Source organism: Saimiri boliviensis, chromosome 5 (genome assembly GCF_048565385.1).
Source record: "Saimiri boliviensis isolate mSaiBol1 chromosome 5, mSaiBol1.pri, whole genome shotgun sequence".
Taxonomy (NCBI): Eukaryota; Metazoa; Chordata; class Mammalia; order Primates; family Cebidae; genus Saimiri; species Saimiri boliviensis.
The window spans coordinates 130258923-130285817 of NC_133453.1; the positions used below are offsets into that span (position 1 = coordinate 130258923).

The 26895-nt window shown below is 40.8% G+C and overlaps 1 protein-coding gene across 13 annotated transcripts in view; it reads left to right on the top strand.

Moving 5' to 3' along the window:
- AKAP13 (A-kinase anchoring protein 13) overlaps nt 1-26895 on the top strand; it is a 383896-nt gene that overhangs the window by 336141 nt on the left and 20860 nt on the right. For 8 of the 13 annotated variants that reach the window (XM_074399972.1, XM_074399973.1, XM_074399971.1 and 5 more), the window contains 7 exons: nt 97-271; nt 15018-15085; nt 17913-17979; nt 22693-22828; nt 24333-24445; nt 25048-25200; nt 26109-26359. In XM_074399972.1, the coding sequence (XP_074256073.1) occupies nt 97-271; nt 15018-15085; nt 17913-17979; nt 22693-22828; nt 24333-24445; nt 25048-25200; nt 26109-26359 (963 nt within the window). The remainder of the gene's footprint in view (nt 1-96; nt 272-15017; nt 15086-17912; nt 17980-22692; nt 22829-24332; nt 24446-25047; nt 25201-26108; nt 26360-26895) is intronic. The other 5 variants (XM_010349957.3, XM_074399980.1, XM_074399975.1 and 2 more) reach the window with 3 other exon arrangements.

Below are 26895 nucleotides of genomic sequence, written 5' to 3' on the forward strand. Positions count from 1 at the left end.
GCAGCCACTCTTGATCGCATGCCATCTGGGTACCCAGGAAAGGAGAAGGCCATTCAGTGTACAATTAACTGTGTATTCTTTTCTTTTTTTTGGCAGGAAAAAGAAAAAGAAAAAGATAAGATTAAGGAGAAGGAGAAAGATTCTAAAGACAAAGAGAAAGATAAGAAGAGTCTCAACGGGCACACTTTCAGTTCCATTCCTATCGTGGGTCCCATCAGCTGTAGCCAGTGTATGAAGCCTTTCACCAACAAAGATGCCTACACCTGTGCAAGTAAGAGACCTGCTTCTTCCTCTCATAAGATGGAACTCTCTTGGCTCAGGAAAGCTCATTTCTAGTTTCCTGTCCACCCCACTCTTTATCTGTTCCTCATTTATGTGGAGAAGTAACCCTTTTTATATCTTTCTTTAGACATGATAAAAGAAATAAATTCTAGATACGTAATATACACCTAGTATTTTTTTCTGACAGCCTCAATTTCAAATACAAACGGTCCCTAAGGTAAGATGGTTCAACTTAGAATGTTTTAACTTTGCAGTGGTTTGAAACAATATCCATTCAGTAGAAACTGTACTTTGAGTACCCGTACACCCATTCTGCTTTTCACTTTCATTGCAGTATTCAATAAATTATATGATATAGTCAACACTTGATCATAAAATTGGCTTTGTGTTAGATAATTTTGGCCAACTATAATATAAGTGTTTTGAGCATGTTTGTTTACGATAGACCAGGCTAAGCTATGATGTCCAGAAGATTAGGTGTATTTAAATGCGTTTTGACTTAAGAGTATTTTCAACTTATGATGGGTTTATGTGGATGTAGCCTCACTGAAAGCTGAGGAGCATCTGCATTCTGTTCTATGATCTCTAAACCACTACACTGTTTTTGTTTTGTTTTGTTTTGTTTGTTTGTTTTTGAGATGGAGTTTTGCTATTGTTGCCCAGGCCAGGGTGCAATGGTGTGATCTGGGCTCACTGCAACCTCTGCCTCCCAGGTTCAAGCAATTCTCCTGCCTCAGCCTCCCAAGTAGCTGGGACTACAGGTGTGCACCACCATGCCCAAGTAATTTTTTGTATTTTTAATAGAGACAGAGTTTCTCCATGTTGGTCGGGCTGGTCTTGAATGCCCGACCTCAGGTGATCTGCCTGCCTTAGCCTCCCAAAGTGCTGAGATAACAAGCATGAGCCACTGTGCCTGGCCCAGTACCTGTTTTAAAAGTCTGTGTCAGCATCAAAATTTTCCATTGCCCCAAACCCTAAAGCTACTCAGTGGCCTTTTGTTAGATCGTATGTGCCTGTTTTTATTCTGTTACTTTGGTGTATACTTTAAGCATTACCAACATTAAGCCATAGTTACTGCCAAGAAAGAGTACCTCAGTGCACAGAGACATTCTGTGCTGACCTGCTGAAAGCCAGGTCTGCTAACAGAGCATGATTCCTGGTTTTGATAAGACTCTCTTAGGCAGGAGTTGCTTAACTTTTTCCGTACAAGTACAGATAAAAAGTGTCTTAGGCATGAGCCACATGGTCTCTGTCACAATTCTTGAACTCAGCAGTTACAGTACAAAAGCAGCCGTAGACAATACATAAACCAATGAGTGTGATTCCAATAAGTCTTAGGGATAGTGAAAATTGAATTTCATAGAACTTTTTGTTATGTAATAATCTTCTGTGTTTTTTGTTTTTTGTGTTTTTGATGAAATCTTGCTCTTGTCGCCTGGGCTGGGGTGCAGTGGTACAATCATGGCTTACTGCAGCCTCCACCTCCCAGGTTCAAGCGATTCTCCTGCCTCAGCCGCTTATGTAGCTGGGATTACAGGTACTCACCACTATGCCCAGCTAATTTTTGTATTTTTAGTAGAGACAGGGTTTTGCCATGTTGGCCAGGCTGGTCTCAAACTCCTGACCTCGTGATCCACCTGCCTCAGCCTCCCACAGTGCTAGGATTACAGGTGTGAGCCACCACACCCTGCATATTTCGATTGTTAAAAACTACGTAAAATGTAAAAATTATTCTTAGCTCATGGGCTATACAAAACTAGGCTTCAAGCCACATTTAGTCCACAGACCATAATTTGTACATTTTTTCTCTAAGGCAATGCATCTCAAAATTTTGTCAATGCACAGATCAAAAGTAGTATTTGTAGAGCATACCAGGGTAAATCAGGGAGGCTGCTCATGGTCAGAGGTGACAATCTGGAGATCCAGCCAGCCGAGGCCCAGGGCAGTTACCCAGAAGGCTGAGGTAATTAACGTAATATTATACCTATAAAATGCCAAGAAGCAACTCTCAAACCATGACGTCCTAGAGTCTTTTTTTAGTCATTGTTGTTGGATAGGCCAAGTAATTTCTTACTAAAAATAGTTAACTTACAGAAATTTGATTTTTTTTTTTTTTTTTTTTTTTGAGACAGGGTCTCACTACTTGCCCAGGCTAGTCTTGAACTCTGATATCAGATGATCCTCCTGGCCCAGCCTCCTGAGTAGCTAGTATTAGGCCTGCACCACTGTGCCTGGTAGAAATTTGAAATGTTTAAAAGTATATTTGGGTAGGCGTGGTGGCTCATTCCTATAATCACAGCACTTTGGGAGGCCAAGGCGAGTGGGTCACCTGAGGTCAGGGATTCAAAACCAGCCTGACCAACATGACGAAACCCCATCTCTACCAAAAATACAAAATTAGCTGGACTTGGTGGCACACATCTGTAATCGCATCTGCTCAGGAGGCTGAGGCAGGAGAATTGCTTGAACTCAGCAGGTAGTGGTTGCAGTGAGCCAAGATCACCCTGTTGTACTCCAACCTGGGTGACAGAGCAAGACTCTGTTTCAAAAAAAGAAAAAACAAAAGTGTATTTCGGCAGATTGGAAGTTATTTCTAGGATAATTTTCACTCACTTTCTTGCATGGAAGAGAAGGAGTGGAATTGGAGCTACTGTGACTTTTTGAAATGATTGACTTTATGGCACACATTCATGTAAAAGCATTTTTATGGATACTATACTTCCAAAGTAGTCAGCAACACTATTTGTTTTACTGTCCTATTTTTTCAGAAGTAACAAGAAACCATGAGAGCTGTCACCCAAATCTTTTTGCATCCCTATGGGTAGAGGTCACACACATTAATGTCATCCTTCTTTAGTGACTTACCAGACCGTTGAGAGCTACTACCACGTAGTAATAATTTCATGTAACCTCTAGGAAGCAAGAGACTCACTGTCCAGTATGTCTTCAGTGTTTACTTTGGAACTCAGGTTCTAATTGGAGTCTCTTCTAGGACAACAGTTGAAGATCTATAGTGTACTTTTTAGCCACCAGACAGAGTTAGCCTGTTAGTACTGGAGAATAACCCGGTTGCCTAGAGCAGTAGTCACCAAGCACTTTTTAGCATGTTCACCTATTATTAAAACGTTTTAGCATCCTCACACAGGATACATATATCACGTAGAAATTACACAGGAGCCCTACTATGCCATACTTAAAAAGAGCTCATTCTAAAAATAAGAGATGTCTCAGAATTGGCATTTTCTTCTTTTCTGGTTAGTTATTAGTATGATAGATAGTATTGTTTGTGATTCATGACTTTGAAGGAATTTGTGTGACTCATTTTCATTTTATTTTAGTTGAAACCAGGTAACATAATCCATAAGCTCACTTTATTGGGTACCTGTATGTTTCCATTCATCATAACATGCTGAAAGTCAGCAAATGTGGATTATGCTTCCTTAGCCCACCTACTGGGTGAAGAATACCCAACTCCCTCAAGAAACCTGTAGCATCATATGTAAAGTGAGGCTGCCTAACATAATGACTGAGCAAGGTACCTGTATGTCAGTTAGACATTAACTCAGTTTTTCTTTTACGTTAAGTCAATTTAAATAAAGAGCTGTAAAGTTTTCCTCCTGTGATCCAAGGGATCACTCCTTGCAATGTGCCAGTTCTTCTTTTAGGGGGAGCACTGATCTCAGAAAAATGGGAAGAGGCTGTATATCTTGATTGGCAGTATGAAATTAATATTCAGGGAACTTCAGTAAAGGAGACTAGATACCTGCCTTCTGCTATAAAATATAAAAATGCTGGATGCAATATATATATTTTTAAAATGAATGCATAGCTGAACCTGCCAAATAGAAAATCCCTGAGGGACCTCAAAATCAGAGCGGTAAAAAGCATGCCCCCTCAATGGGGGTCAGGATATGTGGCCTCAGGGCATGTAGCAGGAGCTGGAACTGAGACCCCTGTATAAAAAACGCTGTTTTAAGACTAACATCTGGCCGGGCGTGGTGGCTCACACCTGTAATCCAAGCACTTTGGAGGCCAAGGCGGGCGGATCACCTGAGGTCGGGAGTTCAAGACCACTAGCCTGACCAACATGGTGAAACCCCGTCTTAAAAAAAATAAAAAGACTAACATCCATGATGAAGGAACTTGAAAAATCCTACCCAGTGGACTTCCGAAGCAGAAAGGAACTTTGCAGTCTACCCAGGAACCTGAGTGAGAATTCATGAATCTGGGGTCCAAATTTATACCATCTGTATGTACTGGAACTTCAGGCTAAGAACCTTGTACAAGGGCTTTCATGAAATTCCAATTTAGGAATGACAGATCCTTGAGGGACCCAGCCTGTAGCAGATATAGAGCTGCTCCATTGGATCAGGTTGACAAAACAGGATACCCAAGGCTGCTGTGGGAGGAAAAATCCTGTGACGCTGAGCTCACTACAGAAGATACATAGGTGTCACGTGAGGAAGTAAATTACTGAGAGGAAGAATTAGGAGATGCATAAGCAAGAGATGTAGAAAATTACTAAAAGGGGCCGGGCACAGCAGCTCATGCCTGTGATCTCAGCACTTTGGTAGACTGAGGCAGGCAGATCACAAGGTCAGGAGTTCAAGACCAGTCTTTCCAACATGGTGAAACCCCAGTGTCTACTAAAAATATGAAAATTAGCCAGGCATGGTGGCTCACGCCTATAATCCTAGCACTTTGGGAGGTGGAGGCAGGTGGATTGCCTGAGGTCAGGAGTTTGTGACTAGCCTGACCAACATAGTGAAACCCCGTCTCTACTAAAAATAGAAAAAAAAAAAAATAGCCAGGCGTGGTGGCGGGCACCTGTAATCCCAGCTACTCAGGAGGCTGAGGCAGGAGAATCACTTGAACCCAGGAGACAGAGGTTGCGGTGGGCCGAGATCACGCCATTGCACTCCAGCCTGGGCAACAAGAGTGAGACTCCGTCTCAAAAAAAAGCAGTTCTAAAGTATAATCTTTAGTAGTTGTTTATTGTAACATTGTTTATATTCTGGAAAAATTGAAAGCAATTTAAATATCCATCAATAAAATATAGTATTTTTTGTATATTATATAGATGGATAGGCTGATACTACAGAGAATATAGGGTCCTGTCATGGTGCCTCAAGCCTGTAATCCCAGCACTTTGGGATGCCAAGGTGGACAGATCACTTGAGGTTAGGAGTGGTGAAACCCCATCCTACTAAAAATACAAAATTAGCCAGGAATGGTCGTGGGTGCCTGTGGTTCTAGCCACTCAGGAGGGTGAGATAGGAGAATTGCTTGAACTTGGGAAGTAGAGGTTTCAGTGAGCTGAGATTGAGCCACTGCACTCCAGCCTGGGTGACAGAGCAAGATTTTGTCTCAAAAAAAAAAAAAAAAAAAAAGAATTTAGGACAGATCAGAGAGGTTGCCAAACTTTTTCTGTAAAGGAACCAACATTATGTTAGACTTTGCAGCCCAACTGGTCTTTGTTATGACTACTGGACTCTGTCCTTGTAGACAATGGATGTGTGTTTCAATGAAAATGTATTACAGGCCTGGCATGGTGGCTCAGGCCTGTAATCCCAGCACTTTGGGAGGCCAAGGTGGGAGGATCACTTGAGGTCAGGAGTTCAAGACCAGTCTGGCCAACATGGTAAAACCCCATCTCTACTAAAAACAAATCGTGGCCACTTGGGAGGCTGAGGCAGGAGAATTGCATGAACCCAGGAGGCAGAGGTTGCAGTGAGCTGAGATCGAGCCACAGCACTCCAGCCTGGGCAGAGCAAGACTTTGTATCAAAAAAAAAAAAAAAATTATATGCAGAAACAGGCTAACATGCCTAATTCGGCCCAAGGACCATAGTGGAGAGATCTACAGGTACAGACAGAACTCTCCAAGGCATTTTAATGAGTTGAAAAGTCAGTAAATAGAACAGTATATATAGCATGATCCTGGTTTATAGAAAAGAAACAGCAGTTTATGTAAATTTACAAAAATATCTGAAAGGCTATACACCAAACTGTTAATCTGAAAAAAGAGCAGAAAAGGAATTGAAGATGACTATTTTATTCTTTTATATTGTTTGAATGTTTAAACAATGTATTTATACGTATTTGTATGTCTAAAAACAAAATGGAAATATTGGACCACTGATAGTTTCAAAGGTTTTTCTTTTTTTTTTTTTTTTTTTGAGACGGAGTTTCGCTCTTGTTACCCAGGCTGGAGTGCAATGGCGCGATCTCGGCTCACCGCAACCTCCGCCTCCTGGGTTCAGGCAATTCTCCTGCCTCAGCCTCCTGAGTAGCTGGGATTACAGGCACGCGCCACCATGCCCAGCTAATTTTTTGTGTTTTTAGTAGAGACGGGGTTTCACCATGTTGACCAGGATGGTCTCGATCTCTCAACCTCGTGATCCACTCGCCTCGACCTCCCAAAGTGCTGGGATTACAGGCTTGAGCCACCGTGCCCGGCCTTCAAAGGTTTTTCTAGTTATTAGCTGATCTCTGATGAAAGCACGAAATAGGTTGGTATTTGATTTGAGAATTTAATGGAGAAAGCAGAATTACTACCAGAACAGAGTAAGCTTAGAAGCCTTAAGGAGAGTTGTTCTGCCACTGTTACTGATAGCACCAGCTTGAATCAGAAGCAGTATAGTTGATGTACCAGCACTCAGTTCTGGATTGTGATATCAGATATTATCAGGAGACTTGAAGACCCAAAGAATCTTGTGCTAGAGAGGACAGTAGATTTAAGAACCATTGGTTTATGGTTATAATGAGTGGCTATGGCTTTCCATGACTAGCTCCAGACAGTTTTGCAATTTTAAGTTCAGGTTAAAAGAAGTCGTCTAATACGTGCCGGTGTGTGTTTAGTTGTGTATTGTCATTGACTTGTGTATATACATTATTTCTAGGTTACAGATAGTTGAAATTTGCCCTTTTTGGCTGTATTAAGTCTTTTTCTACATTAGACTATCACTCAGAATTAAACCTATAACTGGCATATAATACATTTGTCAGTTAGCAAAAATATTTGGTTAGTGTAGGAGCCTGCACAGGCATCCTAAGCCCATTTTTGTTTTCTTGATATGTCTTCTTGTTAAACATAATAGAAATTCTCTTTTACCGAACTCCCTGGATGAGGAAGCACGAATAGCTAGGAGACCACAAGTTATTGGACTGCTTAGCTATCAGTGTGTGTTAGAACCACCTCTGGAGAGCGAGTTCTGGGATACTTCTTAGAGACAGCCATTGCCTAATGATGCCATAGCAACCCATGGAGAATCGTTTGTGTAGGGTTTGGTATTGATTGGGAAAAATTGTATGAAAGGTTTGAGAGTCTGAGATTTTCTGCAACATGTCCATGTAATTAAATAGTTTCATTGATAGGGCAGTAGCTTTCAGGATGTCAGGTGGTTGGAAGTTCCACAGATTTCTGAATTTATCTATATTTAAAACTACATAAAAACATAAATTCTTGAAGGTATAATTCCCAAATTTTAACATCAACATATTAGCTTTAGCTATCAGCCTACCTACTTGTATTTTTCCTTCAATCTCTAATTAATTGCAGATTATACTGTGATTGCAAGGAAAGTCATTAAAAAGAACTAATATTGTTTATCTACATGAAGAACATCCAGATGTTCTCTGTATCGTGTGCTCAAAAGTAAATATCGAAATAGAGGTTACAGTAGATAAGTGAATTGCGGGTGTCGTGAACCTCTGGTTCCACATTTTTAGTTCACAGCAACTTCATTGTTCTCATTAACTTTAAAAGTAAATTTTAAAATTGCAACTCAGAAAATAAATCTGTACTGTTTTACATATTTGCACACAGTATATTAATACTTTTTCATTTAAGACTTTTTAGAGTTTTTCTAATATTTTGGAAAACCAGTGAAATAGTGGATTGGCTACCAGTTCTTTGCTAATAGTGTTTGTAAGTGGAATGGGACTTTTTTGGTTGAACCTTTAAATTTTAATATGAAGTCACCCAAGGAATTTGCTTTTTCTGGAAGCAGATTGTTTCATGAAGTCCAGTGTGTTATCACTAGATAAAAGTATTTTTTGTTTGGGAAGTGTATCAGTGGGGGCATAATATTCTTTGCTAATTGTTTCTTGTTTTTTGGTAAATAGCTTGATCTAATCAAATATGAGAGATTATCTTAGTTCTACCTGTTCAGCAAAAACCAGGAAAAGGAGTTAACATATTTGAGGGATGTGTCTTTTGTTTTTTTGAGATGGAGTCTCGCTCTGTCCCCTAGGCTGGAGTGCAGTGGCGCAGTCTCGGCTCACTGCAACCTCTGCCTCCCAGGTTCAAGAGATTGTCCTGCCTCAGCCTCCTAAGCAGCTGGGACTACAGGAATGTGCCACTGCACCTGGCTGATTTTTTTTCTTTTGTATTTTTGTTAGAGATGAGGTTTCACCATATTGGCCAGGCTGGTCTTGAACTCCTGACCTCAGGTGATCCACCCTCCTCGGACTCTCAAAGTGTTGGAATTACAAGCATCAGCCACCATGCCTGGCCGTATTTGAGGTTTAAGCTGAAAAGAACCAGACGGCAAAAAGGAATAGTTTAAATTGGGCTTGATTGTTAACCCTAATATGCATCTAAGTTTCAAAAACAGGTTCTTTGATTTGCATACCACGCTAAGCCAGATGTAATGTTGAAATAGTCTCAACATCTGGTGATAGCATTAAGGTTTGTGTAAGACAGTCTGCAGCCTGCCTCTTAGAAAAAGAAGGGGGTAGGCTGGGTGTGGTGGCTCATGCCTGTAATCCCAACACTTTGGAAGGCCGAGGCAGGCAGATCACGAGGTTAGGAGTTGAAGACCAGCCTGGCCAATATGGTGAAACCCCATCTCTACCAAAAATAGAAAAATTAACTGGTCATGGTGGTGGGTGCCTATAATCCCAGCTACTTGGGAGGCTGAAGCAGGAGAATTGCTTGAATCCGGGAGATGGAGTTGCGTTGAGCTGAAGATCATGTGCCATTGCACTCCAGCCTGAGCGACAGAGCGAGTTTCTGATTTAAAAAAAAAAAAAAAAATGGGTTGAAAAGGATTGAAAGCAATGAAATAGTATGTAGTCAGCTTCTCAAAGGAACCAAAATAATGGGCTGATTATCTTCAGCTTCCTGAAGACCCTGAATGTTTGTTGTATGTACGAAGTTCTGTGTGTTATCTGGGCGGGAAGTAGAAAATAAGAGTAATTTGGGAACCTGAATCTTTTGTCATTTCCCTCCATCACCTGTCATGTCCAGGATCTTCCCAGAAGTCTTAGGAAATGTAGCATCCATGCAGTTAATCATTTACTTCCTGGGAAACCTTTGTGCTCTTAGAGACAGTGGCTTCCCATTGTGTTTTAGCATAATCCTATTTGGCTGACCCCTGGATAGAGCTTCATACTCCAAGCACTGCCTAGTCACCTTTGACTTGTGGTCAGAAAGATCAGCCATACAGTCCATCATGATGATATATTATGATGGTTTATTGAAGAAACAGGTACTTTTTTTCCTCAGCCAAAACTTTACTCTTGCTCTAGGATTAGGTGACCTTTAACAGGGTTAATAGAGGAACGTCTTTTCAGCTTTTATTTCTCTATTATGTAAAGCTGTTACAGAATAGTCAGCTGTTCTTTCTAGCTGTCACAAATAATTTGGTCTTTGAAAAGCTTAGCGACTTATTGGAGTCCTTCAGAATAAGGAACTTTTTATGTTTGGGTTTCTCGGTCTTGCCAGTGGTTCTGTTTTGCTTGCTTCAGACACATATAAAATGATACTGAAATTGTTGCTGGTTTATTTTGTTGTGCTAGCAGCATGTCAGTACTTTTGTGGTAGGTTGTTTCTTGTAACTAAAAAATAAGTAAACCAGCTGCAATCTAAGTAGGAAACATAAGAATTTAGAATGTGTTTGATGGTTGGATTTTGCTACTGATTTCATCAGGTAAAGTTGGTCTCTGGACAGATGGTTTTCTGACGTTTATAATTTATTGCTTATATGGTAGAGTAAAATACATATGGTTGATTAAAAGAAGGAAATGTATTCGGGAAAAGGAAGATAAAAGAAGACCCTAAGCAATAAAGGCAATTCGTTTTCAAGGGGAACACTTTCATTTTGTTTGATTTTTGTTTATCAATCTTAAGAAAACTGCTGCTGGGGATACTTCAGCTGAGATGATTTGGCTCTTTTTTGTGGCTTTCCTCTTGTTCTGTACATCAGCACTGTGGTTATTACACCAGCTACCAAGAACATAACATCTCACATGCCGTTTGCATGTAAGCACTTTCAATCCAGATAGGGCGGTGTCTCAAATCCCCCAAAGATCTTGTTTATTGGCTAGGCGCGGTGGCTCACGCCTGTAATCCCAGCACTTTGGAAGGCTGAGGCAGGTGGATTATCTGAGGTCAGGAGTTTGAGACCAGCCAGGCCAATATGGCAAAGCACCATCTCTACTAAAAATACAAAAAATTAGCCCAGCATAGTGGCGCACGCCTGTAATCCCAGCTCCTCAGGAGGCTGAGACAGGAGAATCACTTGAACCCGAGAGGCAGAGGTTGCAGTGAGCCGAGATTGCACCACTACATTCCAGCCTGGGTGACAAGACTCCATCTCTAAAAAATAAAAAATATATTTTAAATATATATTTTTTGAGACAGGGTCTCACTCTGTTGCCCAGGCTGGAATGGAGTGGCGTGATCATGGCTCACTGAAGCCTTGACCTCCCAGGCTCAAGTGATCCTCCTGCCTCAGCCTCCTAAGTAGCTGGTACTGTAGGCATGCATCACTATACCCAGCTAATTTTTTTATTTTTTGTAGAGGCGAGGTTTTGGCATGTTGCCCTTGTTAAAGATTTTAAACAAGAAGTTGCAGAAAGAATTTTGTAGCATGCATTTCTAAATTTGCTCATAATTTGTTTTTTGTTTTATTTTCATTTCTTGGTTAGAGTTGAAATGATAGGAGAAAGTTGTACATTTCTATCCTTAAAGGTAATTCCTCAACTTGTGTCCCAGAGAAGGATCAGGTCATTTTTCCCATTTAGATTTTGCTGCTCATGTCTGTAGGCAGAACAGTCAGAAGTCTTCAACATATTCCCAAATTGATGAACAGTGGACTGAAGTATTGGAAGACATCTCGCAGAGCCCCAGCTGCGTATAACTCAATTCACAAAGGTGACTTTTTCCTATATAGGCAGTCCTTTTGATATTCTGTCATTTCATTTCAGTTTGACTTGGCTACTCCTCTTATCATTGTATAAAATTGATTTTCTTAAGTTAGCCTCTCTAATGGTCTGATGAATTTTTCTTCTGAAAGACAAAAAAATAGTATATAACCATTTGCCAAAGATCTGTGGTGGTTGGTGGCATGAGTTAAAAAAAAAAAAAAAAAGTAGCAATAGATAGAGGATAGTTTCCAGTCATGTAGGTTTAACTTTATTTTCTTTTGTTTGATGCCTTCTTGTAGCAAAGAAAGAAGCTGAAGTCTGGGCTGTTTGCTTTTAAGTTCAGAGGAATCCAGTTAGAGGTTCTCAGCACCACTGTGCTGAGACATTTTTGAAGAATTTTGAAAAATGAAAGTATATTGCCTACTGCTATTAGGAAATTTATCAAAAAATAAATAAAAGGCCAGATAATTCTTTGGTCTTCATAACAACGTGGTATGGTTTGTTGTAGAGAGCTTAAAAGTGTGTTAGATTTGTCTTCAATTCTTGTGTTCTTGGTAATTGTCTGTTTTCCCAAACAGAGAATAAGATTTTAATCTTCTGACTTTGGCTGATGTCAGTGGGGTTGAAGTTTCTAAATCACCCACACACAGCACTAAAACTGTCACTGTGAATTGAGTCCAGGACAACTTGGAAACAAGTTGAGTGTTTTTCAAGTAGGTACTTCAGCCTGTTAAGGAGATGTCCATGCAAACTATCACTAAGACGAGACTCCAGACCATGATACAGAGCATATTAAACTTCCAGCTGGGTCTTGGGTTTGGGGACATGTTTCAGTTAATTAAAAGTGAATTTATGTGAAAAGTTCTTTACTAGAAGCACATTTTAAATGTGTTTTTCTGCTTTTGTGATTCATCTCAGATACTCAAACAATGGCTTGAGAGTTTGAATATTGCTGAAGTCTTTTTAAAAGTGATAGTGCCAACTCCCTTAAAAATCATCCTTTCTTAAATCTCTGTAGGGTGCTGGAACTGGTTGGGAAGAAAGGAACAGAAAGAACAGAACTTGGAAACAAATTCTGTGCATAGTGTTCTTGATCCCATTTGCAGATCAGAATTAGTAGCTGGTTCTCTAGCAAATCTTTCACCTCCTCTGTTGCCCTCAGGTGTCTAAAATGTTAGATTTTCAATAAAACAAAAATGTACTTTTGTAACTGGATTATAAGACAATAAAATCTTATTTTTAAGTTATCACAGATATGACAAATGGATTTTTCAAAAGGATATGGAAATGTTTATTAGCAAATCCAAGGAACTTTGAATGACATTAGTGTGTAATACGTAGGTTTTTTTTTTTTAATTTTGAAAATGTTAATACAAAGTATTGTTCATAGGTATTTTAACAAAACGCATGTGTCCATGATTCAGAATGAAAACATAGTCACATTCTGTCATACTGCTTCAGATTGTTTTGCTTTTTAAGAAATAAACCGTTACAGTTAGTTTGGAGTCCCCTGTGTTTCCCTGCCCCATGCATCTTCCTCCCCAAGGACAAGCACTGTCTTGAATTCGGTGCATTTGTAGTCTGTGTTTTATAATTTTACATAAACAATATACAGTTTTTTCTGTGTGTGTATTTAGCTTACATAAATACTACCCAGTACATCACATTTTGTAATTTGCTTTATTCAACATTATATATTGACGATTCAGCATGCTGAAAACATACATCTAATCATTGACTTCACCTGCTCATAGTCTGTATCTGCTTTTTCTGTAGAAAGGAAGGAGAAATGGAATTAAAGATGATGTATTTGAAAGACTTTAGCTGAGTAGGGATTTATGAAGAGAAAGGGGCTGGGTGGGGCGGGCTTTGAAGTCTGTGCATGGGAAGCAGATGATGGATTAACTAATGGAAGGGGAAGGAACCAAAAAGGAGCACGCCAGCTGCAAGTCCCAGGCATCTCTGGCGGAGGATGGAAGGCGCACCATCCACCCTGAGTAAGGATAGTGGTGAGGATGGGCAGAAACACATTTTGATTTACTAGAAAAGAAATAAAGCTGTTTGCCTTGACCACTTTGTTACGCTTCTTGCTATGGGTCCCACAGCCAGAAACTCACTTACCCATCTTACAGAATCATAGCAATGGGAGCTTGGGGGAAAATGTGATTCTTCCTTTTTCATTTTATAGATGAGGAAACAGGGGCCTATTGAGAAGGGAATTGTACTAGGGTCACACCAAATAAGGAGACCCAGGACCTACATCAAATTTAGTTTGACAGCTGTTTGTCCTTGTGTGTTATTAAATTGATACTTAACATACTGTAATCAAGGCTGTGTCAGGGCATTCATCTGATTTTAGTTTAAATAGGCATAGTAGCATCTGCAGATGGGCAGTTGAATAGAATGCATGAGCCAGGCACTATGCTAGAGAGGCTTAATTGAAGATTCAGCAGTGGACGAGTGGTCCCTGCCCCAGAGATGGGACAGAGGAAAACCTAAGAGAATCTCAGTACGCGGTGCCTGGTGGCATTATGGAGGAAGCCTGTGAACCAAGAGGGTGTTGAAGGAAGTGTTACGAAAGGAATGGAAAAGGCCTTTGAGGTCTGGGATTCTAGCAGTCTCTTTACTGGTTTTTTCCCCTCCCCTTCATCATTCCAGTCCCCGCTAAATCTGTATGCCTGGTTTAAAAGGGATGTTAGCCCTTAACTGGTGAGTCGATGTAGACAGGACCTGTGACGCTTCCTGAATCAGTCTGTGAGGCATTACCTATGAATGGTATCTGTGGCTGATTTCCTGAGTGAGCCCTTCCTATGAGAGTGTCGTCTCATGGAGTGTCCCCACAGACAGATCTTTGATTTGTTTCTGCTTCACCTCTGGCTTCCTGGAACAGTTCTGGTATGTGACTTCATAGGAGCACTGAGAGCTGATGGGGGGAGCCTTCTGAGACACAGAGACCTGAGTTTTTATGTTAGTGGCCCTTGTAGGTCAAGGGAGTGAAAAGTAAAAGAATTGAGATAAAATCTTGTCCTTGCCAAATTGTGGTCTCTGCTTTATCTTTCAGAAAGTCTCCATTTTCTCTTAAGTCACAGTTCCCAGAGGAGCATGTGGGTGGTTCTCATGACCTCTCATGTGTGGTTCCTGTCTCAGAGAATGGGCTGCAAAAAGCCAAAAAACAGAGTTAATATTTTCAGATTTTATATTCTGTGCTTTATTACAGTCATACAAATTGTATAACTCCTGTCGGCACTTTATTTGTGTACTTATTTGTAATTTAGACTTACACATTGATGGCACACACTTTCACTTTTAGTTTTGGTAGCCGTTCAGCTTTCTGTCTGAAAAGTTCCAGACTTACTAGTTGTTGTTAATTAGAAATCACATCTGCTCTTGTATTTCCTTCTCCAAATAACATCACAGACCAGCTTCCCAGAAGAGGACTGCTATATAATTTCATTTAGTCACATTCTCACGTGTGAGTGACTTCACTATGAAATTCAGAGGCCGCTTGTAACAGCAGTGGAAACTCAGAATCTAGGATCTGTTTGCTTCGTCCATGTGACCTTGGGTTTGCTTTCTTTTCAGATTGTGGTGCTTTTGTCCACAAAGGCTGCCGAGAAAGTCTAGCCTCCTGTGCAAAAGTCAAAATGAAGGTAAGACTTTCTGGCTAAAAGAAGACTTAAAATAAAAGGGTTTAAACCAGCAAGATCCTCGGGAGTTGGGAGAGTTGAAGTTGTGGTGGATTTTGTTTATTTTAATCATTTGGTACCAACTTTGAGAGCAAATTGTAACTAAAAACATATTTTTTTCTCTTAAGTGATCAATCCTTTTTTTGATTAACGCTGGGGAATTAGACTTTCAGAAAACGCTTTTAGAACTTCGCGTTCAATATACATTTCTTGGTGATTTTAATATTTCCATGTTGCTATTAAAGTGGTTTTCATCTTAGTGATGTCTGCAGGCCTGCCCTGCTGTTCATACACCTGTCTTCCTCCTTCAGAACCATCAGGGCAGCAGGTGGAAGTCAGGGGCACTGATCTGCTGGTTGGGGTGGGGAGGTGTTATGGTTAGCCCCAGCCTGTCTGGTAGCACTTTTCTCCTCGGATACATAATATAGGTGGCTCTGACCTCATGATGTAATAATAGGCAGATACTGTTTTATGGTAGTATCTGCCTTGAGCATGTGTACTATGTAATCATGCTTTTTCAGTGGCCCTTAAGGAAAGAGCGTGGGGGCTGGGCATGGTAATCCCAGCACTTTGGGAGGCCGAGGTGGGCAGATCATGAGGTCAGGAGTTCGAGACCAGCTTGGCCAAAACAGGTGAAACCATGTCACTACTAAAAATACAAAAATTAGCTGGTCTTGGTGGCGGATGCCTATAATCCCAGCTACTTGGGAGGCTGAAGCAGGAGAATTGCTTGAACCCGGGAGGCAGAGGTTGCAGCGGTCTGTGATTGTGCCACTGCACTCCAGCCTGGGCCACAGAGCTAGACTCTGTCTCAAAAAAAAAAAAAAAAAAAAAAAAAAAAAAGTGTGGGTTGGGGGCATACTTTTTAGGTAGTCTGTGAAGTTTTCAGTGTTCTAGTTACCCGTGTCTTTTCATTCCTTGTCAGAGGAGTGCTTTGCAACTATGTCGACACAGATGATTAATGAGTTGTATGCTTCCCCAGTAACCAAACACAGTTATCTAGTGCCATGACCTCAATCTGGATTGTGCATCAGAATCAACTCGAGGGTTTATAGAAAGAAAACTTCCTGAGCCCCACTCCCAGAATTTCAGATTCTGGGGGAGAGTCTGGGAATTTGCATTTCTAATAAGTTCCCAGATGATGCTGATAGTCCAAGTACATCACTTTGAGAAGCACTAAAACTAGCATCAAAATGGCAAAAAAAATCCCAGATCTAATTCAGCTTGTGGACATATATTTTGATTGGCTCATGTAGTACTTTTAAAATGTGAGTCAGTGCAGTTCTTTCAAAATAATATTTTGTATCAGTTTGGATTCTTAAGTTCTCCTGAAAAAAATTGGAAGATTTATAACCCTCAGCCCCCTGATAATTCCCTGTACCCAGCACTCCCAGTTTTTCCTTTTTTCCGTAGTACTTATCACCTTCTTAAATTCTATGTTTACCCATCTTTATTTATTGTTATGTAGATTTCTTATAGTCTGTACCTTCCCCCTGCTATAATACAAGCTCTAAACTTAACAAGCAGGCTGAGGGTGGGAGTCTGCTTCGACAGTGGAGCCTGAGCACCTTGCAGGGAGGGAGAGATGGCTGGAGCTGAGTGGAGCTGCCTCCTTTAGACAGGTTATGCCTGTTCCAGGCCGCCGCTGCCTTCCTACACCCCTACATCACCCCACCCCAGCTTGATTCTGCCATTTGTTACCTGCCCTTTCTGACTTTCTGGTTCTGAATGTAAAAATGCACCATATTCATTTGAGTTGGTGATCTCTGGTAACACTCAATTGTTGTGAATGTACTAGCTTACACAGAACAATCACGATAGAGATGCAGCATCTCTCATATAGGAGAATGTAACCTAAATGGGGGAATTGTCTTTTATTTTATTTTATTTTACTTTATTTTATTTTGGAGACAGAGTCTTACTCTGTCACCCTGGCTGGAGTGCAGTGGCACAATCTCGGCTCACTACAACCTCTGCTGCCTGGGTTCAAGCAATTCTGCCTTAGCCTCCCAAGTAGCTGGGATTACAGGCACCTGCCACCATGCCTGGCTAATTTTTTGTATTTTTAGTTGAGATGGGGTTTTGCCATGTTGGCCCTGCTGGTCTTAAACTCCTGACTTCTGGTGATCCACCTGCCTCGGCCTCCCAAAGTGCTGGAATTACAGGCATGAGCCACCATGCCCTGCCCAGAATTTCATTTTAAATAAGAAGTAACCTAGTTCCTCTAATGATTTATCTCAGATTAATTGCGTCAATCTATAATTGCTCAAAGTATTTTTGTTATATGCTGCAATAAAAGTATTAACTAAAATTAGCATTTTACCCAATTTAGCACCTTATAAATGCTAGTTACTAGAAATGAAATTAAAAAGTCACAGATGCTGCACTTAAGGCACCAGCAGTCTTCTGGGGAAGATAGACAGGCAGACAGTTACTATAAATGAGAAAGGGGTGCCAGTCACTGCCTTGGGTGAGGAAAGGAAAGAAGCTATGGATGGCTTTGCCAAGGAGGCAATACTTAAATAGTCTTGAAGCAGAACGCCATGCCTCTGAAGGTGAGAAAAGCATTCCAGGCAGGATAGACAGCATCGCAGGATAGACAGCATCGCAGCATTGGAGCACACAGTGTGTTTAGAGGATGGCAGCTGAGGGCAACCGAGGCTGGAACACAGGGAGCTCAGGGCAATGTGAAAGCAGAGCGGGAGAGGAGGCTGAGCTGCTGTCCGCCTACTCGGCCTCTCAGGGCTTGTCAGAGGTGACTTGTCAGTGGACTTACTCTCTTTTTCTTTAGCAGCCCAGAGGGAACCTTCAGGCACAGGACACATCATCACTGCCCACGGTCATTATGAGAAACAAGCGTAAGTAGCTCAGCCCACCTCACAGAATTCCCTTTCTGGCTTTCTGGTTCTGAATGTAAAAATGCTGTTGTAATATTCAGTTATTATTCATAGTCAAGATATGAATACCTATTTTGTGGTGAGAGAAGGCTGCTATTTTATCCTGCAGATTCCTTGACCCATAACTTAACATTATACCATCAAACCCTCTTGGAAGGGTTCTAGAACAGTTTGTATATTAGCTTAAAGGCAGCACCTTTGCCCTGTGTGTTTAAGCAAGTGACCCCTGTGCATCTCAATTTCCTCTTTAATAATAGTTGAGAGTTAAAGACTTGTTTTTAGTGTCTTACAGTCATACGAATCAAATGAGACCTGGCTTGTTAAACTTTTTTTTTTTTTTTTTTTTTTTGAGACGGAGTCTAGCTCTGTGGCCCAGGCTGGAGTGCAGTGGCGTAATCTTAGCTCACTGCAGCCTCCGTCTCCTGGGTTCTAGCAGTTCTCTGCCTCAGCCTCCCGAGTAGCTGGGGTTACAAACACGCGCCACCATGTCCAGCTAATTTTTGTATTTTTAGTAGAGACGGAGTTTCACCATGTTGGCCAGGCTGGTCTCAAACTCCTGACCTCGTGATCCACCTGCCTCAGCCTCCCAAAGTGCTGGGATTACAGGCATGAGCCACCGTGCCCAGCCTAAACTTCTTTATAAACTGAGAAGTTACAGAAAATGCTTCTTTTCTTTTTTTTTAAGGACCTCAAGTGTTAGTCAGAATTGAGTAAATCACAGTCTTTCATTCACGTCAAACTATTTTCACCAGTGCATGCAAGACTCCACTTTGGTTTCACTGATATTTTTCCCTTTTCATTCTCCATTCCCCATCTCATTCCCCCTGTGGTATAGTTAATGTATGTCCTTCTAATCTGCCATATCTGAAGACATATGTATACTTTGAAAAAAATATTTTGTTTATATTTAAATTAGAAAATATGACTTATGCTTACATATTCTTTTTTTTTTCACTCAGTATCATTTCGAGATATGCATGTTATTGTACGCTGTTTCAGACTATGGCGTGGTATTCTTTCGTAAGCATATTTCTAATTTTAGTTATTAGTTCCCCTAGAGACAGAATATTTAAATTGCTTCCAGCTACTACCATAAATAATGCAGTGATTAATATCTTCTTAGCTGGCTCATGGGAGCCTCTGTGAGACTTTCCCCAAACAGTGTTCTTGAAAATGAGCTTTTAGAAGTAGAGATTCTTGGGCCCCACCCTGATCTATGAATCACAAACTGTGGGATGGGGCCAGCATTCTGTGTTTTTTTGTGGTGTGTGGGAGTGTGTTTAATAGAAACAGCATCTTGCTTTGTCACCCAGGCTGGAGTGCAGTGATGCAGTCATAGCTCACTGGAACCTCAAACTCCTGGGCTCAAGAGATCCTCTCACCTCAGCCTCCTGAGTGGCTGTCACTCCAGGTGTACGCCACTGTACCTGGCTGATTGTTAAGTTTTTTTGTAGAGGCAAGGTCTCACTATGTTGTCCAGGCTGGTCTCAAACTCCTGACCTCAAATAGTCCTCCTGCCTTGGCCTCCCAAAATGCTGAGATAACAGGCATGAGCCACTGCACCTAGCCCAGTCTGTGTTTTAATAGATCTCCAGATGATTCTGATGCCCACTCAAGCTTGAAAACCACTGCTTTATGCTGAATTTCTCTGAGTACTTTCAGATAGCTCCTGACTGGCTGTACTAGTCTATATACCCACAAGAGTGTGAATTCCCTTTATACCTATTTAATCCATTTATAGTCCATCTTTACATATAGATGCCTAGAAGAAGAGCTTCTCCAGGTTGATACCCACTTCAGTCTGTGATCTCACCCATTCCACATATTTTTTATATGTGTCTAACTTCCTTAAGTTTTTTTCCTGTGACTGTTGTTTCAGAAGTCTGAATTCTTTCTTACTTTCATGTCTTTCTTAGAAACAAATGCCTATTATGTGCAAGGGTCATGCGTATTACCTTAGACCCTCAAAAATACTCTTTTTTTGTTGTTGAAACTAAATCTCACTCTGTCGCCCAGGCTGGAGTGCAGTGGTGCCATCTCTGCTGCAACGTCCGCCTCCTGTGATCCAGCAGTTCTTCTGCCTCAGCCTCCCCAGGTAGCTGGGATTATATATGCCTGCCACCACGCCCAGCTAATTTTGGTATTTGTAGTAGAGATGGGCTTTCACCATGTTGGCCAGGCCATTCTTGAACTTTCGACCTCAAGCAATCTGCCTGCCTGCCTTGGCCTCCCAAAGTTCTGGGATTATAGGCATGAGCCACTGCACCCGGCCCTCTCACAAATATCCTTATTTCTCTTGTAGTACACTGAGGCAACATAGTGGTGTGGAGTACAGACTGTGAATTGAAATTGTAAGGATTCAAGTCTGACACCACTACTTAATAGCTGTGTAACTGTGGACATTACCAAACCTCTCTGTGCCTCATTTTCTGCCTCTGTAAAAGGGGCATGATAATCGTATCATAGGATGGTAGTCAGGTTTAAATCAGATCATACCTATAAAGTACTTAGTAGGCACTCCTTCTTAAGTGTTAGCTTCCACTGCTGTCATCATCACAAATGAGGAAACAGCGATACTGAGTCACTTACTTGGGTAGAGTATGGATTGGCTTCAAATAAGGAGAGCTGTTATTTTCTTCACCCTCTGCTGGCTTTTGCTATGAGCTCTGCCTAATGTCATTCTGCTTTTCCAACCTTTTCACTGATTCCTTCTACCTGTTTTCTCTTCTACCCTGTGTCTCCCTTTTACTTTAATACTGCATAATTACTTCTGCCTTCATTCCCAGTTCTTCTCATCAGAGTTGTCCTCTCTTTTCCTTCTGACCCATCCACATCCTTGCCATTCTTCAAGAACTAGTGTTTTCTTCTTCCATCAGATTTTATGTGCTCGTTCAGGGTATGCTCCAGGCTCTTAAACTCTTAAGCTTATTCTCTTTTCTACTCACTTGGTCTTATTCTCTTGGGTGGGGTTGGGGCAAAGGGGTGGGACCCACATCCCGTACTTGTTGTGTATTTCCTGCAGCTAGAGTCTGGTCGGGTTTCTGCTATTTTACTGTGTCATCTTCTTCCAAATAGAGTTTGAATTGGAAATTAATGATTTATTAATGCTTACTGAGTCCGAGACATCCTGAAATACTGTGAAGTCATAACTACCACCCCAGTCTTATTTCCTTCACCTCTTGACACTCCTGGGGATGAACAGATAATGCAATCTGTGAATGGGACAGCAACTCAGTTACCAAGGAAAAATGTTACCAAGTGCCAGCATGACCACTTTAGCAAATTAGGTCTCCAGTTTCCTCTTTAGTCATGTTAATGAGAGATATGCACAATGAGAACTAATTAGATTTGACCCTTGGATAGGTGTGCCAGCTGCGCCCCCGTGCAGTCAAAAATCCACGTACATGTTTGACTCCTCGAGAATTTACCCACTAATAGCCTACTGTTGACCAGAAGCCTTACCAGTAACACAGTTAATGCATTTTGTATGCTATGTGTTTTATATACTGTATTCTTACAGTAAATTAAGCAAAAAATTGTATTTTAAAAATTAAAAGAGAAAATATGTTTCCTATTTGTTTAAGTGGACGTAGATAATCATAAAGGTCTTCATCCTTGTCGTTTTCACACTGAGTAGACCAAGAAGGAGGAAGAGAAAGAAAAGGGGCTGGTCTCGCTGTCTCGGGTGGCAAAGGCAGAAGAACTTCCACATGTAAGGGGATCTGTGTAGTTCAAACCCATGTTCAAGGGTCGTCTGTAGTTACAGATGTTAAACAAGTGTTAAATTTTCCTTGTGTATAAATTAATTTTCCTCATCTGTGTTCTCTAGCAGTGAGCAGAAGAATCATTTGAGCCTGTAAGATACATAGACTCTTGGGTTCCACCCCTAGAGGACGAGGAGGGCTGAGATTTCATGTCTGACAGGCACTCCAGATGTTTTCATGATGATCAGTCCTAAAGAATGCTCCTCCCAGTTATCTCTAAGGTTCCTTTTACCCTTAAAATTCTTTCAATCTTATTTGAGTTTAAATATTAAAATACATAAAACTTCCACAGGATTTTTTATCTCAATTGCCTATTCCACCCCAGGGGTAACCACTCTTCTTAGTTTATTCATTTATTTTCCTGGAGTTCCCTTGTTACAGTAAATACAACTTGGATTATTTTTCTTTCTTTCAAACATGAGTGATAGCCTGTCATATACTTTGTTCTGCACTTTGATTTTCCACCCCTTAATAGATCTTGGAGATAGATCCATCTGTTTCAGTACTTGGAAAGTATCCTCATTTTTTTTTAAGTGGCATTGTATTCTTGTATGTGGTGTACTATAACTTATTAACCAGTCTTCTTGTGATACTCATGTCATTTCCAGTCTTTTGCTTTACCCGGTGGTGTTGCATTGAATAATGTTGGACATACATCATTTCATGAATATACAGGTTTATCTTGTAAAATAAACATAGCCTAAAAGTGAAATTGCTGGATCGAAGACTATAGGCATTTACAGTGTCAATAGTTATCACCAAAGTATCCTCCGTGGAGTTTTTATACCAATTTACAGTTCCAAGGCAAATCTACTGTAAAGCGCCTTACTTCTGTTTGGCTTTTGTCAGATGGGTCAGTACTAGGTGGGAATGCATGGATGATGCTTCAGTTAGTGTCATCCCTTTGCAGCCTCACAGCCCAAGGAGCGTCCTCGGTCCGCAGTCCTCCTGGTGGATGAAACCACTACCACCCAGATATTTGCTAATAGACGGTCCCAGCAGAGTGTCTCGCTCTCCAAAAGTGTCTCCATACAGAACATTACTGGGTAAGTAGAGATATTTAAAGATAGCACATTTGGCATCTAGGTGACGAGCATAATAATTACATCATTTGACAAAAAGCCTTTTTTTTTTTTTTTTTTTTTTTTTAAAGAAATCTGTAAAGTCACGTTGAGTGTTGCAGACAACGATGATGGGGATTACATTTTTGATGCATGTCTTGACAGTCATTCTGTCTCAAGGTTCTCCTTTAAATACCATTAGCAGGCTGGTTGCTCTAGGCTTTGTATGTCATCAGTCCTAGTTGTGAAGAATCTGAGTTCTGAAAAGATTCTTTTTTAGATCAAAATAAGTAGGAATGGGAAAAAGGATGATTTAATTGAGAATTTTTGGTTGTAACCACTTACATTTTCAGATGTCATGCTTTTCTGTTGATCATATAAACCTGGTTGTTTTGTTTCTTCTTACCTCTGTTTTACATCTTGGCCTCTTAACACTTAAGTCAGTTTTATGAAGGCGAATGCTGAGCTGGTTATGACTATTAGGTTCCCACTCACTGGTTTGCACTGCGTTTCTTTTCTGGTCTCCTGCAGAGGTCTCGGCTGTCAAGTAGTTAGCACAGGGCCGATGATGATGATGTTGCTGACTATTTTGGTTAAGATGCCTGCCTTCCTATCAGCTGAATAAGCCATTTCAAATGTAGAACTCAGAGTCTCTCTCTAACCTAGCTTGGGGCAAAATTCCTAACTAAAGAATGCAAAAATCTCCTTTTGTTTGGATTTCCTAACCTCTGTGCTGGCTAATGTTTTTTTTTCCTCCTTTAAAAAGTTTCAGGTTGTTTTTGTTTTGTTTTGTCTTTGTATTCTCATTATTTCCAAAAGTGTGCTTGTCCAAGTTACAACTTGACTAAAGTTTCTTCTAGTAACTTTCAAAAGTTGGTCTTTAAAGTGTTCTTGCTTTTATGTCTACTCAAACACCAATTGGGTGCCTGTGTGCTAGCTGGTGAGTTGGGATAGAGAAAGTCTGAAGAGAATATAGTTGATGATAAGTGCTAGGTCTGTAGTTACTTAAAGAACAGGGGAAAAAAGTACACTGGTTAGGCAGTACGTTTTTTTTTAAAGACATGGTTTCACCTTGTTGGTCAGGCTGGTCTTGAACTCCCGACCTCAGGTGATCCGCCCGCCTTGGCCTCCAAAGTGCTTGGATTACAGGCATGAGCCACCACGCCCAGCCGGCAATAAGTTTTAAACAGAAAGTTTCTTACATAATGTGTACGTGGTTTGAGGGAAGAAAGTTCTCCTTGCTTCTTACCACTCTTTAAAAAGGCTCAAGAAGTCCTCACAGTTTGAGTCTACGGTGATACTAAATGCTTCCAGACTTTATTACCAGGCAGTGTGTGTGTTGCTGTGGCCCTGACATAAGCAGTTTGTCTTCAGTCATTGTACTGCTTCCAACCAGCTGTCGTTATAGAGTCTTCAGGTACTTGTTTAAGAATGCAAGCCGTGGGTTATCAGAGTGTATTTGACAGTCTGTATTTTCTTTTGCCCCCAGAGTTGGCAATGATGAGAACATGTCAAACACGTGGAAATTCCTGTCTCATTCAACAGACTCACTAAATAAAATCAGCAAGGTCAATGAATCAACAGAATCACTTACTGATGAGGGTAAGAGGAAGTTATGGCTCACATTATATGCCTCTGTAGGGACTGTGTGTGCCGTTAACCTGGACTGTAAGTCTTAATGGAGTGATAGTGCCTCCCTCTTCTGTATCCTGTGAAGATTTTCTAAATTCTGTAAAGCATCCAGTGCTTTGTAATGACTGGGTAATCAGACTCATCCAGTTGTTAGCTGTCAAGTGAAGGATGTCATCTGTTTCAGTGTGGGCATACTCTTTAGTAGAAATCTTTTTCTTCCCTTAGACTTCTGTACATGTACCGTTCTAGCTCTCAGAGCTATTATTGTAAGCCTGCTCTCTTAAATATGAAAAGGTACCAGGCCCCTTCCAATTCTTCATGTAGATAGGAGTCATGTCTTAATCATGTATGATTTATGTGATGTTTATTACTCTTAACCAAAGTCACCAATGTAGTCTGTCACTCCTGAGCAGGACATTGATTGTTTTCTGGTACTGGAATATGTTCTCTGTTATATCCCCTATATTCACGTGTCTTACGAAATCGACTGTCATCTTGAGGCAAGTCCAACATAAGCTTATTCTACAGGTCACAAACCCAAGATTCTGATACTGATTTTTTGCTATATTGAGGAGTAGGTACAGACATGAATGAAGGACAACTACTGGGAGACTTTGAGATGGACTCCAGACAGCTGGAAGCAGAGTCTTGGAGTCGGATAATAGACAGCAAATTTCTAAAACAGCAAAAGAAAGATGTGGTCAAACGGCAAGAAGTGATTTATGGTGAGATTCTTCATTTTGCTCTGTTTATATTTGATTTGCATTGTCCAGCATTTTTTATGTGGTAATTTGTTGGGCTATAGAAAATCAGTTTTTTAGTATGTGGCTTCTTGAAAAGATTTCCTTTGAAAACTTTAAGGCACAGAGACATAGTCCTGTTGGTATATCCTATCTCCTTTTTGCCCCATTCTTTTTTTCCATTTCTACTGAATGTTATACTTACATATGAGTGCTTATGTATACAGCGGTCCTAGAAGGAAATATGTCAGTTTTGTTCCTTATCTACGCTAAAAACTAAACCAAGCCGTTTCTGAGAACTGGGTATACAGGCAGTTATGACAGGTGCTGAATCCAGTGAAGACCTCTTTGGAAATCATTATTTAAGACTGGTGGAATCCAGTGTACCTATTACCAGAAAATAGGACACGTGAAAAATAGAGGAATAAGATGAAAACACGTGACCAGGCGCAGTGACCCGTACCTGTAATCCCAACACTTTAGGATGCTGAGGCGGGTGGATCACTTGAGCCCAGAGTTCAAGACCAGCCTCGGAACGTATTAAAACCCTGTTTTTACAAAAAAACAAAAATCAGCCAGGCGTGATGCCACTTACCTGCAGCACCAGCTACTCAGGAGGTTGAAACGGAAAGTTTGCTTGAGCCCAGGAAGTCAAGGCTGCAGTGAGCTGTGACCACATCACTGCACTTCAGCCTGGGTGACAGAGCAAGACCCTGTCTCAAAAAGAACAACAACAACAAAAAAGATGAGAACACTTTTAGGAGAAAGATAGCAACCCAATTTTAAGGTTCAAATTGGGCTCTAAATTAGCTTTGGGACTGCAGCAGATGATCTTTGAGGGAGAATCCTTATAAAAGAGTGTTCCTGACCCTTGATCTTTTTCCTCCTTTTAGAGTTGATGCAGACAGAGTTACATCACGTTCGCACTCTCAAGATCATGAGTGATGTGTACAGCAGGGGGATGATGACGGATCTGCTTTTTGAGCAGCAGATGGTAGAAAAGCTGTTCCCCTGTTTGGATGAGCTGATCGGTATCCATAGCCAATTCTTTCAGAGGATTCTGGAGCGGAAGAAGGAGTCTCTGGTGGATAAAAGTGAAAAGAACTTTCTCATCAAGAGGATAGGGGATGTGCTTGTAAATCAGGTGAGAATGGGAGGATCTCATTAGATACACTGGGAAAAAGGGAAGTTTGGGGAATCGATAGCCATGCATTCTCATCTTGTTTCTACCATTTATTATTTGTGTAAACTCAGGGAAGTTATTTATCTTGAGCCTTGATTTCCTTTTCTGTAAAATGCAGACAGTAGGGGTTTCTCTTGTAATGCTATTTTAGAAAGTTAAAGGGAGTATATATATAAAGTACCTAATGTATATGATAGATGCACAGTAAAACTTAGTTTTTCTTCCTTAGAGTCTATGCCATCGTCAGAAACAATATAGTTTAAGAAATCAACAAATATGGCTGGGCTCATGAGTGGTGGCTCATGTCTGTAATCCCCACACTTCGGGAGTCCAAGGTGGGCAGGTCACCTGAGGTTAGGAGTTCAAGATCAGCCTGGCCAACATGATGAAACCCCATCTCTACTAAAAATAATCAGAAATTAGATGCGTGTCATTACACCTGCATGCCAGGTATAGTGGCATATACCTGTAGTCTCAGATGCTCAGGAGGCTGAGGC